This window comes from Mytilus californianus, unplaced genomic scaffold, assembly GCF_021869535.1.
Source record: "Mytilus californianus isolate M0D057914Y unplaced genomic scaffold, xbMytCali1.0.p SCAF_4, whole genome shotgun sequence".
Classification (NCBI taxonomy): Eukaryota; Metazoa; Mollusca; class Bivalvia; order Mytilida; family Mytilidae; genus Mytilus; species Mytilus californianus.
In genome coordinates, this window is record NW_026262690.1 from 93,633,001 (window position 1) to 93,650,134 (window position 17,134).

Genomic DNA, 17,134 nt, shown 5'->3' on the forward strand with positions numbered 1-17,134 from the left:
ACATAGTGTTAGATAATACAGTCTGTGTACAGGTGTTATTATCATATGGTGATAGTAATGAAAAACAATAGGGTCATAACACATATCTGTACTTTTACTTACAGATAGGAATGTTTATTAGAACAAAGAAATGGATTTTTGGAATGAGTTGAAATCAAGCATATTTATTGGAAATAAGGAATGGATTTTTTTCTTAGTTAAAATTCTAGGAATTTTTCCAATATAAAAGACAGGATTTTAGATAAGTTAAAAGTTCAAGAATTTTTATCAAAGGAATGGATTTTTTTGGAATAGTTGGAATTTGTAGGTTTCTATTGGAATAAAGGAATGAATTGTTGGAGTTAGATGAAATTTGTGCATTTTGTGATCAGCGTAGGATTATTTTGTGCAATATCAGACTTTTCTTTCAGATTATTGAAAAAATTTAAGAATAGGACTTGTGACATACAGCTAAATTATGATATCTTCATATTTTAGACAAATTATACCTTAATTGGTAATTTATTTAGTGAAATTTTCTTTGAATATTTTATCCAGACTAGAGCACTCGGACAGTCGGAGATGGAATATTTTTATTCTTATTTTACAGGTAAATTAGACTTTTGTAGTTTAATGACTGTCTTATAAAACATGTACCCAAATCTCCTTTCAGTCATATTTTGAAGTTACATAATGCTTATCCAAATACATTACAAGTAAAAAAAGAAAATGCATTAATAATCTCCAAATAGTTACCTTATAAAGGAAATTTTACATTTCACGTAAGCCTTTTGACTTTTGCTTTGAAAGACTGGAATATTGCAATGGGACAAAGTGTAAAATTTAACGAAGACTTGAAAAAAATTATAAAATTTTACTTAAACAGCATTTAGATGATTTCTTAGTTTTTGCTTTATTGCCTTCTCTGGTTGCGGTCTTATTTATTTATACCCCACATGTCCTTTAATTGATAAAGAAAGCTTCAAGTATCGGAGAGAACTCTAAATATATCCCACACTTCCACTTGATCAGAAAATATTGGATTGGGACGTAGACGAAACTCAAAATAGATGGAAATTAGAAAATGAAAATTAAAGTGATACATGGGATTATTATGACTATGACAGTCATGTTTAATAATGTTATACGTATGATTTATTAGGGACAAGAGAAATGTGTGCCCCATCAATATATATCATAGATGAAGGTCAAAACCATATTGGTTAAAGTCTGGGGAATTTATACTGTACTGGCCAATATGTCAATATCACACAATGATGCAGACCAGAGAATCGCTATCGGAATGTACTTACAAAAAATTTGAATTTCAAATTTATTGGAATCAGAGATTTTGATGTGGAGAAAAGTTTCTTCTAGTATCGATAGGCATCTTCTTGGAGTATAAAGAATTTCTGTATGGAATATAAAAGATTGGAATTGACTTATCTGTGATCTTGTTACACATTTGCATATTCCCAATGGACATTAGAAGTTTCACTGGATTTTGAACCTTATCAGTTCGTTATAGAATTGTGTCAGATAATGTAAGGTTTTTATGTGAGGAAATTAAGAGGTTGGTTTATTCAAAGTATATGTAATGGAGCTTTAAAAGTCATATTACATAAAAAGAGCAGATTTTTGAATTGATCGGTTCATAACTTTATGAGTTTTTGCCTTTTGTAAGAAGTTTATAATTTCATAGTTCCATACAATTGTAAAGTACACTGTATTTACACCATTAATCAGAGATGTGTTAACTAAATGTCTTGCCTCCAGTAAGTTTAATTTAAATTATGTCAAGAGCTATTTAAACTAAATATTTTAATGAGGTTTCTTCCCTTAAAGGAGGAAGGGTATAATATTTGTTTATAAAAATTATTTGAAATGTATGAAATTTTACAGAATTTTGTTAATTGTTGGATTAAATTTTTTATCTTTCAATGGGGGAACACTTCTGATTTTCGTGAACTGTATGGTAGATGGCTACTGTTATAGGACCATTAGTACTTAACCCTTAGAATTCTATAGTTATATTAGCCAATTATGCATTGTTTTTGTGTAGGCTGAAGAATTATCATTTTAATTTGTATTCAAAATTACATTTGAAGTAAGTCATTAGAACTATTTAGTTTTGCATGTTAAAACAATGATGATGAATTAGGAACAACCCACAGTCTACATGCATGTACAATCTATCGACAATTCCTTGTTTAATTTTGATGAAATGCTGAATTTTTATACCACGTACACCCCTACAGTATATTACCATACTTAATTGTCTGTAAAATACATTGACTTGTAGAAAGACCAAATTAGAGGTTATTGTCTGTATATATTTGTATAGATATATATTTAGTTTTGTAAAAGTTCATCGAAGTCATATAACGCTCACTGATGCTTAGTAAAAAGGTTTTTTCTGCCTATAAATGCTGACTTTTATAGTGGATGGATTTAGATAGCTGGGGAACAGCACATTGACGACAATAACAGTTGTTATTTATGTGAAAGGAATGAGCCAAAGATTTTTAATACAGACTTCTTCTACATTCGTTTCTTAAAGAAGAAACGGTGTACTTGAAGAACTGGTTTATGGTACATATAATATATGTGAATGTGTCAGAATTGAACTATTATATTTCGTTGGAAGTTTGTTTTGGCCAATATCGTAACTTGACAAGATATTATCACTCCGTTGAAAAACATTTGAGCATACCATATATGGTGGTAAGAACTACTTCAATACTAGTATATCCTTAGCCAGAACTTTTCTTTTGAGTATGCTATTATGAGTTGTCATTGTCGTCGTTCTATTATTTCCACCTGATCAAATGGAGTAGCTTTGATACTAAGTTCATAGAATTTGATAAAATGAAATTATGGCAGTAAATGAGAGTGGAAATGTATTAAGAGAGACATTAATATGAAACTGCATAAATTTTTGGAAAAGGGATTTTGGAAACTTGTGGCAGTTAGTAAAGGACTTTCTTCATAGAGGGGCAATATAACTAGGGACATTGTAAGTTAATCAGATATGACATTAGCGGTTAGTATAATTACTTCATTTATTTATTAAATTATTATTTTTTTATATATTGCAGAACAATAACCACATCTACGAAGAACCAAACATGAACGTGGATCAACAACATAGTGGATTAAATTATGGACATGTGGATATGTTAAATAATTATTCTGTGACTGGAATACCTTCTTACATGAGGAACCAGTATTATTCACAGCCTCCAAACTTACCTCCGCCAAATCCGGGAATGTCAACTAATATACCTCACTACAACCAGCAAAATTTTAATCAAGCAATGGGAACGCCATCAAGTGTTCCGCAATACAACCAACAACATTTTAATCAAACAATGGGATCACCATCAAATATCCCTCAATACAACCAGCCAAACTTTAATCAAGCAATGGGATCGCCATCAAATGTTTCTCAATACAACCAGCCAAACTTAAATCAGGCCATGGGATCACCATCAAATGTTCCTCATTACAACCAGCCAAACTATAATCAAGCAATGGGATCACCTCAATACGGTCAACATCAACAGATAGGTTCGCCAAACATGCCTCAGTTCAATCAACAAATGGGTTCTCCTCAAAATTTACCTTCCTTTAATCAACGAATTGGTTCTCCGCCCCCAGGATCATATCAGCGCATGATGTCACCTCCACCAGGATATTCTTCAAGGATGTCATCACCGCCACCATCAGCAGCTGCGTCCTTTTTTGCCAGGTAAGAATTGATAAATTATTTCATACTTGTGTTCAATGATAGAGCAGCATTATTTAAAAAAGATGCTAAACTCTAGGTCAGTTTCATTTTGATCTTTGAATATATTACATCAATCAAGAAATGGACTTTTTTCTGATTCATTTTTATCCCCACACTAGTGATGGGTGTGTATTTTATACCCCATCACCCACTTACAAAAGTAGAGGGCATTATGTTTTCCAGTATGTGCATGCATCATGCATACATCTGTTTGTCAGTCTCATATCAGGTTCAAGTTTTGGATTAAGAAGTTTGTCGTTCACACATATTCTCGTATCTACTGTGTTCTCTCATAAGTTAATGAATTGATTTCCCTGAAATAATTTACAAATTTTCCAGCTCAAATTGGCATTGTTCATCTAAGTTGTTGATTGAAATGATTTTAATGGATTTTGCATAGAAAACAAGGATTTTGTAGGGAAGTAGGTGTGTGAATTTTGTTCCGAGTTCAAAGTTAGTCTTGTTTATTGCAAAATTTGAGAAGTTCGCTTAAGTTACAAAAAAATCAGTGGATTTTAAAGTATAATTATGTAATTGAAATGAAATTTATGGACTGCTGCATCTTATAACTGAGTTCTTCAACATCTTGTCTCAAGTTTGTGCACCTGAGAAGCTGTTTCATATGAAAGTTACACCAGTTTAATTTGTATGAGGAGTAAAACTTAACATTTATTCTAGTTATATGGATAATAAACATATTTATTTGAGTTTTATATTAATAAAACCTGACATATACTGTCCAAATAATAGCCCAATTTTTTTGCTAATAAATTCTTAATATTTTATGTAACAACATTTCTGAAGCTAATTTCAGATGGGAAATTATAGTTTGGTTTTAAAAACATTTGACATTTAAGTTAGTATTTTGCCAACTTTTGTTGTTTTTTTCTTCCTAATTTTGTGGTGTAAATTATTCATTGAACATATTAGCGAAATGTTATTATTAATAGGAAATGATTGACTGGCGATAACACCAATAGTACAGGAACCACACAAGGGAGATAATACACTATATCAACTGTATTAACTGCTGCTGCATTACTTTTATAAAACAAAACATCGTCAGAAAATATTTTTGAATCTAATTACAGCATTAACCTGGCGCATACCATTTGCAGGGGGTTCTTCTCTCCAACTCCTGAAAATAAAAAAAACTATTCTAAAATTTGTGATTCTGATCATTCAGATTGATGTTTGAGCACCATGACCCCAAATAACCCTGCTTAGAGACATCCTGAATAAGAGCCTGGACCATTCATGTTTCAATTACTTTTTCAAGTGGTCATTTGTGTTTACATTGTTACAAATACCTTTTAAAATCCAGTGTGTAGTAAAGAGAGTTAAGAGACTGAAGTAAATGTTAGATGTCTGTTTTGGCTTTCTTTGTGTTGTAAGGTTGCTGTCAGATGTATGATCAATATCTACATTAAGTCATTTCTAGAAAAAGTTACAAGAATCAGGCACTTATGATTAAATCATTTTGATATCAACAGCTAATAACAGTTTCAAAAAATAGTTTAATTTGAATTGACTGGAAATCGGTTAATCTTGATTGGTTTATTTTTTATTCAAATGTTTAGCAATTATTGGAATCGTTTTATATCATTGTTTTTTTACCAAATAATTCTCTTTATACCAAATGAATTAATTGCACATTAAGATGAAAAGACAAATTTCATATTTGAGAATTATAGTATTTCTTGCTTTGTTTGAAGCAAATGGACAATTAGAGACCAAGATGCTCAAATTGATACTTGTCAACATATGAAAGTAGCGTCACTGGTCTGTATCCCTACCCACATGTCGTAATTAATATATCATTCCATGTCAAGGTATCGGTCCATTCCTTTGTTCATAATCAATTAATTTAATTATTTTCTTTGTTGATCGTAATCAGATGTGTTGTAACTAAAAATTGAATTTTCATAATGAAGTCAAAACCAGGGATTTTGTGACAGGCACTGATAGTTCTGCCTAATTAACCTGTTGATTTGTCCCTCGGGGAGGAGGGTTGAAGTGACTCACGATTTTAATTTTATTCAATGGAAAAGATTTGTTAAAATATCGTTATTTTATTCTATTGTTTTTATGTTTACAATGGCATTAGTTTTTGCTTCGGGGCAAAATGTGTTTGTTATGATTATAGACCAATTTTCTGTAATTATCTACTTTTTAAAAAAAATCAATTAATCGACAAAAGTCGTACAATTTTTTTGACAGATAGTGGAAAAGAATAAAATAAGTCTGGATAGTTGAAATAAATGCTTCCATGATATGGTAGTCTCTGATAAGTTTATCTTTCATTTTTGATTACACCACAAAATTAATTAACTGGAAAATTCAAAATGTTTCAGCTTTGTGCACTGTCATTAACATGTTCAGAAGTTGTTACACCGTGTAGTTCATTTAGTTCTATGAAATATTTTTGCAATTCATAAGAAATGATGAAGTATTCACTAGAAGGCATTGGTTAAAGTTTTTTTTTAATGTCAAATGCATTTGAAGAATAGATTACCGTTTGTTGACAATTATTTTTTCTGTCATGGAAAATTGCCTAGTGGATTATCATTGACAAACTGAAATTAGTTTTATTAAAGAGTTATTTCCCCTTAAAATAGGAAGCTAACTGTTGTTGGTCACATACCTCCATAAATTGTCTTCTAAAGACCCAACTTTCCTGGATATATCTGTAGGAAGCCTCTGATAAAAGTTGAGCACAATAAATGTGTCTTATGGATTAACAGTTATCATCCTTTCTTTTTGTAAAGTTGCAGGATTACCTGAGGGTCTGGATGGGTTTACAGAATAGTGAGAAAAAGACCAATTCAATAAAAAAATGGGGGTAAAAAAATTAAAGAAAAATAGGGTGTTAAAACATAGAGAAGAGAATGGGGGGGGGGGGGGATTCTATAGAAAAGAGAAAAATTACCTGAAAAATTAAAGACTACAGAAATGAAGGACCCCATCCAGAATTTTGAGAACTATTGAGTTGGGTTGGGACTTCTGATGACCCTTTCTGACAGTCAATCATAGTTTACAAAACATCAAATTTTATTACTCTGGTTCATTTGGGAAAAGCTTCTTATTTGAAACTTTCAAGAGTTCAAACCAACTCAACTTGAGTGACCCTAAGGTCATTGGTAGTAAAAGATGTAGTAGGTGATTGCAGTATAAGCATTTCAGACTCATGGAAACAGTAAGTTTTGGAAAGCATGATTGCCGGGTGAGCAATAACCTATAAGTTTTGAAAGAAGCTTAACATTTTTGTTTCCCATATGATATTGCAGTCTCCAGAGAAAAGAAATTATATTTATCTGCAAATTAAGAGTAAATTTGTTTAAGCTCATTTCTTTGAAGTCTGTAATTAACAAACATTTGTTATTACCTAATGCCCCGATTGAACTTTTAGTCCCCAGATTAGAAAGCTAGTGACATTACAGTGATTTATTACAAAAGAATTTCATTTAACAACTGTTCCTTATAAATTTAATGATTAATTCAAATGTTTCATACATAAAACAGATGTTGCTTGGGATTTCACAAAATGTATAGTTAGTAATCGCTAAAAGAAGATTTTTGACATATTTATTTCCAATTAAGAAAACGTGGTCCAAATTTTCAAAATGTCCCTGAAATTAATACTGAATGGTCTGATACTTAAGAAATGTAATTAATTTTACTTTTAATTAAATTTGGCAGGTTTTGTATATCACAAAAGTGATTATTATGTCAAAAGGTGTTTACAAAAGACCCTTGAAATAAACATGACAGAACGTACCTGCAGGTCTTACGTTTGACAAAGAACATTTTAATAACAAAGATGATATCAGATTTTAATGGAAGCAGTTTAATCCAATAGTTATTGTGATGGTTTATCTGCCATTGTACAATGTCAATCTATGTTGACACGCGTGGATTTACCTAGGGTGCTAATGGGCCTGCGGATAACTTGTTAAACCAGCTCTTGATCACTTCGCAACCTGAAATATAAACTGATCTATTCATAAATTAGTTATTAGTTTTGCATTGGAAACTGTATCTATCCATAGGAAAGTCCCACAATTAGTTTTCCAAGCTGTTGTACATTTCTTTTGTTTACCGGTAGATCAAAGCTTACTCATAGGAATTTTTTTCATTTGATATTATTCATTTTCTATTCCTGGATAATGAGCAATGGGAAGATAGAAAAGTTCTCCTTTATGTTACTGATGAAAGTCTTTTTTTCTAAAACTTTCTTGAAGAAAATTAATCTTGACAATTATATCTTTAAACAAAGAGTAGTCATCAATGGCTATTAAAAGTCTCCACTTGAAATAGATTTTTTGCAAGACTTTTTTTAAGCACTTTGCATTGAAAAATGTCTTTGGGTTATTTTCAAGACTCTTCCCGTTGCAAATTACACCAAAACTTGTGCAGGTGTTAACTATTTTTTGGCTGATTGATTCTAAGTGAGGAAGTTCTTTTTAGTTTTTTTCAATTTATTGTGTTGAAAAGTAAAAATGACTGAAGGGGAACTCTGGTAGATATAAGATGACAGAAGAACTGTTGGTTTCATCTGAGATTAGTATTTATTGATTTGAAATTCTTAAAAAGTGTTAAATTCAATATTGAAATGACCAATTTGAAGAAAAATGAGTTAACACCTGTGTCAGATAGGGTGTAAGACTGGTTTCCTAATTGCTCTTCCTTTTCATAGCAAAGAATTTTGTGGGTTTCATAGCAAAGAGATTAGTGAGAATGTTCTTTTCATTATGAAATCTGGTTTTTCATAGTTTGAGGGATATAAGAAATTTCATAGTTTTAGATTCTACAGTTCGAAAATCAGAGGAAATTATGCATTTTATGAATAAAATTTTTTTTTGGTTAACCATGAAATCTATAAAATTTTAATATTGGAATTTGGTTTTTGATTGAGGAATAAAAGTGTCATACTCCCACAGTAATCTTAGCTTGTTTGATTAAAACTCTTTTTTGTATTAGAATTACTTCCCTTTAACTGCTAAACATATATTGATTTTAGCATCTCCTGTGCTAATACCACAATTTATAATTCTTATAGGACCAATACACAATAAAATGACTAATTTCAAATCATTAAAGTAAACAAATATCAATTATTTATGCTATTTAGTTGTATGAATCAGGTATGCAGAAAGTTTACTTAATTGAAAGGCATTTAATTGAACAATAAATTATATCCAAGACCATTAAGTTTTATGGGGTAGGGTATTTTGCATGCATGATAGAGCAGTTTAATGTTTAGAGTTGTCAGGTTGGGAATATTGCACATCAAACTCAGCTGTTTATTAAATATGAAGACAAGTAAAAATCGATTGAGAACTGGCTTTGAATAATTCAAATTTCCTCTTTTGGTGTAAGAATTTTCAAATATAAAACAAAATTGAGGTTATGAATGAAATAATTAGAAAATTGATAAAGATTAATTGCAAAACAATGCATGCTACACTAAAGCATTAGACATGGCTTAAATGAGACAGAAATTTACAGGCAGGTTGTCAGATATTTTACTTAACAGAAACATGCAACAGTTGCAATGCAAGGTGAAAAAGTTTTCAATTTTTTGCTTTTGAAAATAGATTGTTAAATTTAGCAGGTGTACATACAAACTACACGATAGTTTTACGATTACAGCAAATTGTTGAAAATTTATGTTCGTGTGGAAAATATTTTGTGGTTTACAGCATTGTCCATTTAGGTGTTCACCAGTGTTCTAACATCTATTCATCACAATGCTATCAAGAGTTTTTTTGTTTTTTTTTAACAGATTATTAGGTTTTAAAATCAAATGGCATCAAAAATACAGGGCTTGATTTTCACCAATGTTTCTGCAACTATTCACTTAATTTTTTTAAGTTTTCAAGACTTATTTATTCTAACAGATTTGACAAATGATATCAAAATGTCACGACTTGATTTCCTAAAAGATCTTCAATGGTAATGAGAAATATATCACAAGTTATACACAAATTTATCAAGTGCATGAAATGTGGGATTCATTTCATGTCTAAAACAGTTGTTGGATATCATCTCCACCATACTTATCCTTATGCCGTTATCAATTCTCGGAGACGTTACCGCACCATTAGGGAATTGATCATGGTTACTGGTGTTGTGAGAAAAAAAACAATTTGGCACATTAAAAGCAACTAGTTTATAAATCTGCTGCTGTATTTGAATGGATTGGTCAGTCTCGGGCATTGATGACAGTTACATTTCCTTTTTCTACCATCCATGATCTGATTTTCCACAGTTTTAATTGATTTTTGGTGTTTTTGTCAATAAAGTTAAAAGGAAAATGGTAATTTTGACAAGTTAATTAATTGTTAAACAATCTTAAATAACAAAGCATGGTTTTAGTTTTGTTATGGCGCCATTCTTCTGGTGAAAGCGAACTATTGACTCTCTGATAGTATGAGAAGATCCATTTGGCCCGGTGTGTCAGAGGTGTACTTTTCCCTGAAACTGATAACACATAAGCTGAAAGCCCAGAGGAATGTTTTAAAAGTGTTTAACGAGAGTTGTAATTAATAGTAGGCGTATTCATAATGCAAGGATCAGATAATACTATTTTTTTATTCTATTTAAATTAAAAGACACTATTTTTAAACTTCAACTGATAGCAAATGAAAGCGTAAGCAAGTATTCATTTGATAATGTGTAGAAATGAATCTAATGCATTTTTTCTTTGGGATATATAAATATCTATATGCAAGTCTAAATTGAAAACAACTTTCAAACCTATAATTGCGTTTGGATAAAAACCGCAATTTTTAAACGTGTGCATGCAAAACAAAATTATCCGGATTTCGACAATTAATGTCTCTTCACAAGTCTAAATTGAAAACAACGTTCAAACCTATAATTGCATTGGATAAAAACCGCAATTTTTGTCTCGCCTTGACGGACTCGAAAAGCGAGACATAGGTATGCTGTTTCCGTCGGCGTCGGCATCAACAATGTATTAGTTTCTGATTAGGTCTAGTTCATGGTGAACCACTAGTGGTAGGTCAATGATATTTGGTATGCAGTTGTATAAGCATTGGCACATCTCATTACCATGGAGATTATTTTGCCCCGCCCCCTCAGTCAAGGTCTATTGACTTTGAAACTTTTCATAGTTAACATGTATTAGTTTGTGATTAGGTCAATTTATTGGGAACCACTAGTGGTAGGTCAATGATATTTGGTATGCAGTTGTATAAGCATGGGCATATTTCATTTCCATGGAGATTATTTGGCTCCACCCCCTTAGTCATGGTCTATAGACTTTGAAAATTTTGCCTAGTTTACATGTATTAGTTTGTGATTAGGTCAGTTCAAGGGGAAAGATTAGTGGTAGGCCAATGTTAATTGGTGTTCAGTTGTATAAGCATTAGCACATCTCATTTCAATGGAGAATATTTGGCCCCGCCCCCTCAGTCATGGTCTATTTACCTTGAAACTTTGCTTAGTTTACATCTATTAGTTTGTGATTAGATCAGTTTAAGATGAACTGCTAATGTTAAGTCATTGATATTTGGTATGCAAATTTATTGCCATTTGCAAGTATCGTTTCCATGGAGATTATATAGCCCCACCCCTGATCATGGTTCATTGACTTTGAAACTTTTACATAGTTTACAAGTTAATGTTTGTGTTTAGGTTTGTTTAAAGGGAACGAATTATGATAAGTCAATGGTATTTGGTATGCATTTGTATTAGCATTGGCACATCTCATTCCATGGAGATTGTTTAGCCATGTGCCTTCAGTCATGGTTCATTGACTTTGAATATTTGCATTACTTACATGTTAAAGTATTGCAATTTTAATTTCAACATTTGCATTATCAAAATTACAAAAAGGGGAGACATATCTCTGTGATAACAGTTTATTATACGTGTGCATGCAAAACAAATTTGATAGAGGGGTCTAAATACAGCACAAACAACATTTTCCAAAAGACATAAAAAGTGAAAAAGTATATTTAAACAAAACGCATTTGAAAATATGTAAATATCTATATGTATATATAAAAATGTAAACATATATGTGTTTGTGTTTTTATGTATAGTTTTATATGTTTATTGCCAAATTTGGTAACAATAATTTTTCTTCCTACTTTGGTACACATAGCAAGATCTCTATTTACGAGAAAGCCCTGCACTATCATAAACTTAATACCAAAGCATATCCGAGGACAAATGTTAAACCTATAGATTAGCAACAAAATGATATCTGACAATTGAAATTGTATGATTGTTTCATCAAGTTGTTGACCATAAGGCTTTCAATCATTCTTTCACATTCTGGTCTGCCTTGGATCATGCAGTTTTAAAGCATGTAATTGTTACAATGGATTTTTCTGCCTTTAGTGTCATATCCCTGTGTCATTAGTTGTCACATTTTTGCTTCTGATATCTATTATACAATAGATGCTACTTACATTCCTCCCCTGATTCTTCCTCATCATTCCATTTTAAAATGATGCATTTGCAAGCAACAGGGGAAAATCGTGGCCAACATATGGTTTGACTTTACAACCCATTTAACTGACAGGTCTACTGGGATCCACTGTGCATCTTCATTTAAAAAATACTCTGGGATAATGGAAAAAAATTTTGTGACCTGTATATGTGCCAAACATTGTTAATTCACTTGATCTTTGACACATTACATCCATCAAAATACCCATGATGCATTTCTTCATTGCAGTTAGGGGTAAATTGAAAATGACAGCAGATATTTTTTTTTGTTGCTAAAAAATGTTCATGATTTCTGTGCAATAAACATAAAAATGTCGTTCATCCCTGAGTTCGCTGTTTTCTATGTTACTGTTATCTCTAATTATGAGGTACCAAAATTTTGTGCCATAATCAAATTGGCATTATTTGCTTAAGTTCATACATGTTGTTTTGTTGACACAATGGAACACATTTGCAAATGACTTTTGGTATGAAATGTTTGTTCCTATTACAGTAGATGCATATATGTGATTTTTAAAATTCAAATCATTTCAAGAAAAAAATTTGACACTTTAAGATTTCAACTTATTTTCGGTAGGAATAAAGAATAGTGTGAACAAGTGGAAAGTTAGTTGGATTTTTTATTCATATCTTAAAAGGACATATTCATTTAACTGCAAAGTGATTTCAGTTCTGACTTGCAAAATACTGGTATCTTTCTGATTCTAATATACAAAGTGAATAGAAAAAAATGTATATTTCTTGTTGAATCTACATAGATGTAAAGTATTTTGGTTGATTTATAATTAATTGTTGTTTTTTGTCCATTGGCAAATATTTGCTTCATATTGGTTGTTGTTTTTTTGTCAGTTTGCTGTATGTTTACAACACATCTCCTTTTTTTTTTATCAAACTGGTTCATGGGAGTACAGACTTTAGATTGCATTTTTCAAATTTTATATAAAAGATGAAGCTTCTCACAAGGTGGTCTTTTGATGTTTGCTTAAACGGGAAATTAATGACATATTGCATAAATGTTGTTGATTTCTAATCTAAGAATGATTTCTAAAACAAAATCCAGATCAATTATTTTAATATTATAGCTATAGCAATACATGCAAACATGTGAGACTTTAATAAAATATTGAACCTGAATCTGCAAATGCTGATCAACAAAGTATCAGACACTACAATAACACCTTTGTTTGATACTAATCTTGTTAGTATATGTAATGATTGTTAACAGTATCGCCCTACTTGTAAGAAAGATACTAACACATGTCTGTTTCATCTAATCTGTTACATAACTCTCTACTTTATTCGATTATCTACATGTATGCTTACTTTGAAGTCAACTATAAATGAGGATTAACACTCCATGTAACTGTTATACTTACAATACTTGTAAATTTCGTGACAGTTATATATTTTTACATCTATTTTATCAATTTTGGTTTCAAGCTGAGTCACATTGCACCTTTAACTGAGAAGCAAGCATTTATTGGGCTGTGAAGTGTTTCTGTGTTGGTGCTGTAGTTTCGGTTTTTATTTTACTGGAAATAATATATTAGATAAAGGAAATGTATCACACATGTCCAGCACGGTCCTTGTATTCCATTTCCTCCCATTAGGGTTAAAGTTCAAACCTATTCTTCCCAATGGAGCAATAACTGAATTTATCTTTTACACCAAATAATGTTGGTTATTTTCATGTGAAAAATTAAAAGATATCTTTCAAAGTGACCTAGCTAGAGAATTTTTTAAAACTATTTTCAAATTAATCTCTTGCTTCTTGAAAGTTTTGATCTTCAACCTCATCCAAATTAATTGATGGATTATACTAAAAAATACTAGTTTCTTGAATTCTAATATTTCTTTTCGAGAAATTTCCAACAGAAATGGATTTCAGCCCTGAATTTTTTTTTCATACTTGGGAATTAAGTTGTATCAGATTCTGCTAATAATAATTGACACTTGTTGCTGTTATAATTAAATTTGTAGTCTTTGACCAAGCTATGTATGCACACAACCATTGAACTCTGTTAACTGCTACCAGTTTTGATTTGATTATAAGCATGGGAACCAGTATAATTAATGAGAGTTATGGATTGGTATTGTTTAGAACTGTCAGAATGGTTATCGGTTGTATTGTTGGATTCTCGTTTATGGAAATGAGGCTGACAGCAGCCTGTCTGCTTAACATTCAGCATTGGAATCTTATAAATCAAGGAAGTAACAGCTTCCTTGTTGCAAAATATGTGCATTTTCAATTTAATTTTGAAGCTGCTGAGTTGGGTAAATTAGATTAAACCTGTATTAGATGTAATATCTACTAAATAGTTTATCATATCCAGCTGATTTGCACTGAATCTTGTCAAATCCTGTTCATGTTGAGGTTGATGTAAATAGTAATTGGATTAAAATGTCAAATTTTAAATTTGCATTTTTGTCTACCTGTTTTAAGTTTTCCCAGGTATATATCAGTAATAAATATTTCACAATGTATATAAAATTCAGTGCAAAAGAATTTGGTTAATTAAGATGTCTGAACAAATCCTCCCTGTTTCTGTAGATCTGTTGCGTTTTTAAATTCAATGTCGATTTTAATTCGACTGTTCCAATGCCAACTTTTTGCAAATAAAGTTGAACAGATTTTTGATATTTCTCTGACCAAAGTATACAGGTATGTGAGAATGAAAATATGCAGATTTGCAGTGTTATTCTCTTACGTCAACTGCCTCGGTGGTCTTGTTGATCGTGATTGCTTTTAGTGATGGAGACCACAGATTTGATATCTGGCCATATCGAAACCAAAGACTTGAAAAAATGATATTTGCTGCTTCTTGAATGCATGCAGCATTTAGAAGCATGAGTATAGAATGGTTGGCTTGAGGTCAGAATGGATGTGTCCTGGTACTGCAGACTAAACAGTCATCAGCCTAGAACATATTATGGTGTGTTCATATGACATTAACATGGTATTGTTCTTAATATGCTTACGGGTGCAGGATTTTCTCGCTGCGTTGAAGACCCATTGGTGGCCTTCGGCTGTTGTCTGCTCTTTATTGGGTTGTTATCTCTTTGACATATTCCCCATTTCCATTCTCAATTTTATTGTAATACTTGCAACTGGACATAAAACCTTAGAGATGATATGGAGCAAATCTTTTTATTTTGACCAGAATAAAAAAAAATTTATTTGCACAAACATTGATGACATCACAACACAAGTGAAAGCTATTGCCCAAAAATTTTGAAGGTTTATGCTTCTGTATACACAATGTAGCTGCATACTTATGACTATTTATATTTAAAAAAAAAACCACTTTAAGGTAACTGGGATAAAAAGTAGGAAACCTTGGTTTTGCTGCTTCTTTGTTTTTAGCAAAACTGTCAACAAAGTATTCTGATTTTGACACAAGCACTCTGACCTCAGAGTTTTCAATGAAATTTGTTTTTTTTATTTTAATTGATGATCCATGCTTTGACTTACAGAGAATTATATCTGGTTTTGTTTAGATTATTTTCTTTGCAAAATGGTGAAATGGTACTTTGACGTGGCTGTATACAAGATACAAGACTTTAATATGACCCTTACAGTGGTCAAAAATGATAAAAAATGATAAAACTACAGATGATAAGAGCTATGGTTCCAAAACTAGAAAATATATACGTAGTTGAATTACCATCGACCTTGTAATAACATGGAATTATAACCACTGTGCAAGTTAAAAGCTTTGTTCAGTCACCATAGTTAAGGATTGAATTACAGTCCTAGGTGGAGACAAGTGACATGATTTCTTACGTTTCATTCCCCCGTAGCATGTAACACATTATCATAAAACAAACTTAAATTGTCACACATGATATAACCATGAGCAATCAAGTTCACCCTAGGAACCCTGTGTTCTAATCCTTTTTATATTAAGATATTTCTACGTTTATTAATTTGCTGCCGTTTTATAAGAAACAAATGTTGATAATGACAAGTAGCTGATTCTAGTTAATATTTCTCTTTCTATTTAATTAGCTGCGTCTAGATTCTGTCTTTGGCATACATTTCCATATCCTCGGCTTTAACCTTATTGACCTTTCCGTAACAAACAAGTCTGAAAAGGTAGATGTTCTTTATACCCCAAGGCTGTTCAGGTACAGATGTTGATACACATTAAACTGCAACTGCTTGTATATTAATATAAATGTTCAGCTATAGAATTAAGCTTTGAATATATTTTACCCATAGTGTAAAGTGTCTTGAACATGTTTATTGTTTTCAATAGAAAATGAAAGGATAAGGAGTAAATGTACATGGGACAAAATCGCACACAATACATAGAAAACATAGAAAATTATCAATGAACAGGGCTTTTATTCCGTATGTTTTCCACATACATCTGTATTGAGTTCTGAAATTGTCATAGTATCTAATTCATCACATAAAATTGAGAATGGAAAAGGGGAATGTGTCAAAGAGACAACAACCCCACCAAAGAGCAGAAAACAGCAGTATGTTATTGTTTGTAAACTTGCTACAAGTCCCTTCTTACAAATCAATTTGTTTTATTTTGAAATTTGAATTTTTATCAAGTGATATTCAAACAATTGTTATGTATTGAAATCAATATTGCTTCGGGGAAACAGATTGTCTTAGTTTTCTGTATAATAGATTTACCGCAGTTCCAAATAAACCATTCTGGTTTTATACCAGATCTGTTTCAAACAGCTTTTGCAATGCAGTATGGGTTTTGCTCATTGTTGAAAGCAGTATGGTGAACTATACTTGCTATCTTCTAAGTCATTTGATCTCTGGTGGAAAGTTGTCTCATTGGCAATCATACCACATTTTATTTTAATCTTTATAGAAATACAGGGCAACTGGCAAGAAAATTGTTACCATAGTAT

The 17,134-nt window shown here is 31.4% G+C and overlaps 1 protein-coding gene across 4 annotated transcripts in view; it reads left to right on the forward strand.

Annotated features, from left to right (window-relative positions):
* The window catches only part of LOC127698847 (kinesin-like protein KIF26A), a 132,313-nt gene that overhangs the window by 73,781 nt on the left and 41,398 nt on the right, over window positions 1–17,134 (forward strand). For all 4 annotated transcript variants that reach the window (XM_052202530.1, XM_052202531.1, XM_052202532.1 and 1 more), the window contains one exon: window positions 3,078–3,730. In XM_052202530.1, the coding sequence (XP_052058490.1) occupies window positions 3,078–3,730 (653 nt within the window). The remainder of the gene's footprint in view (window positions 1–3,077; window positions 3,731–17,134) is intronic.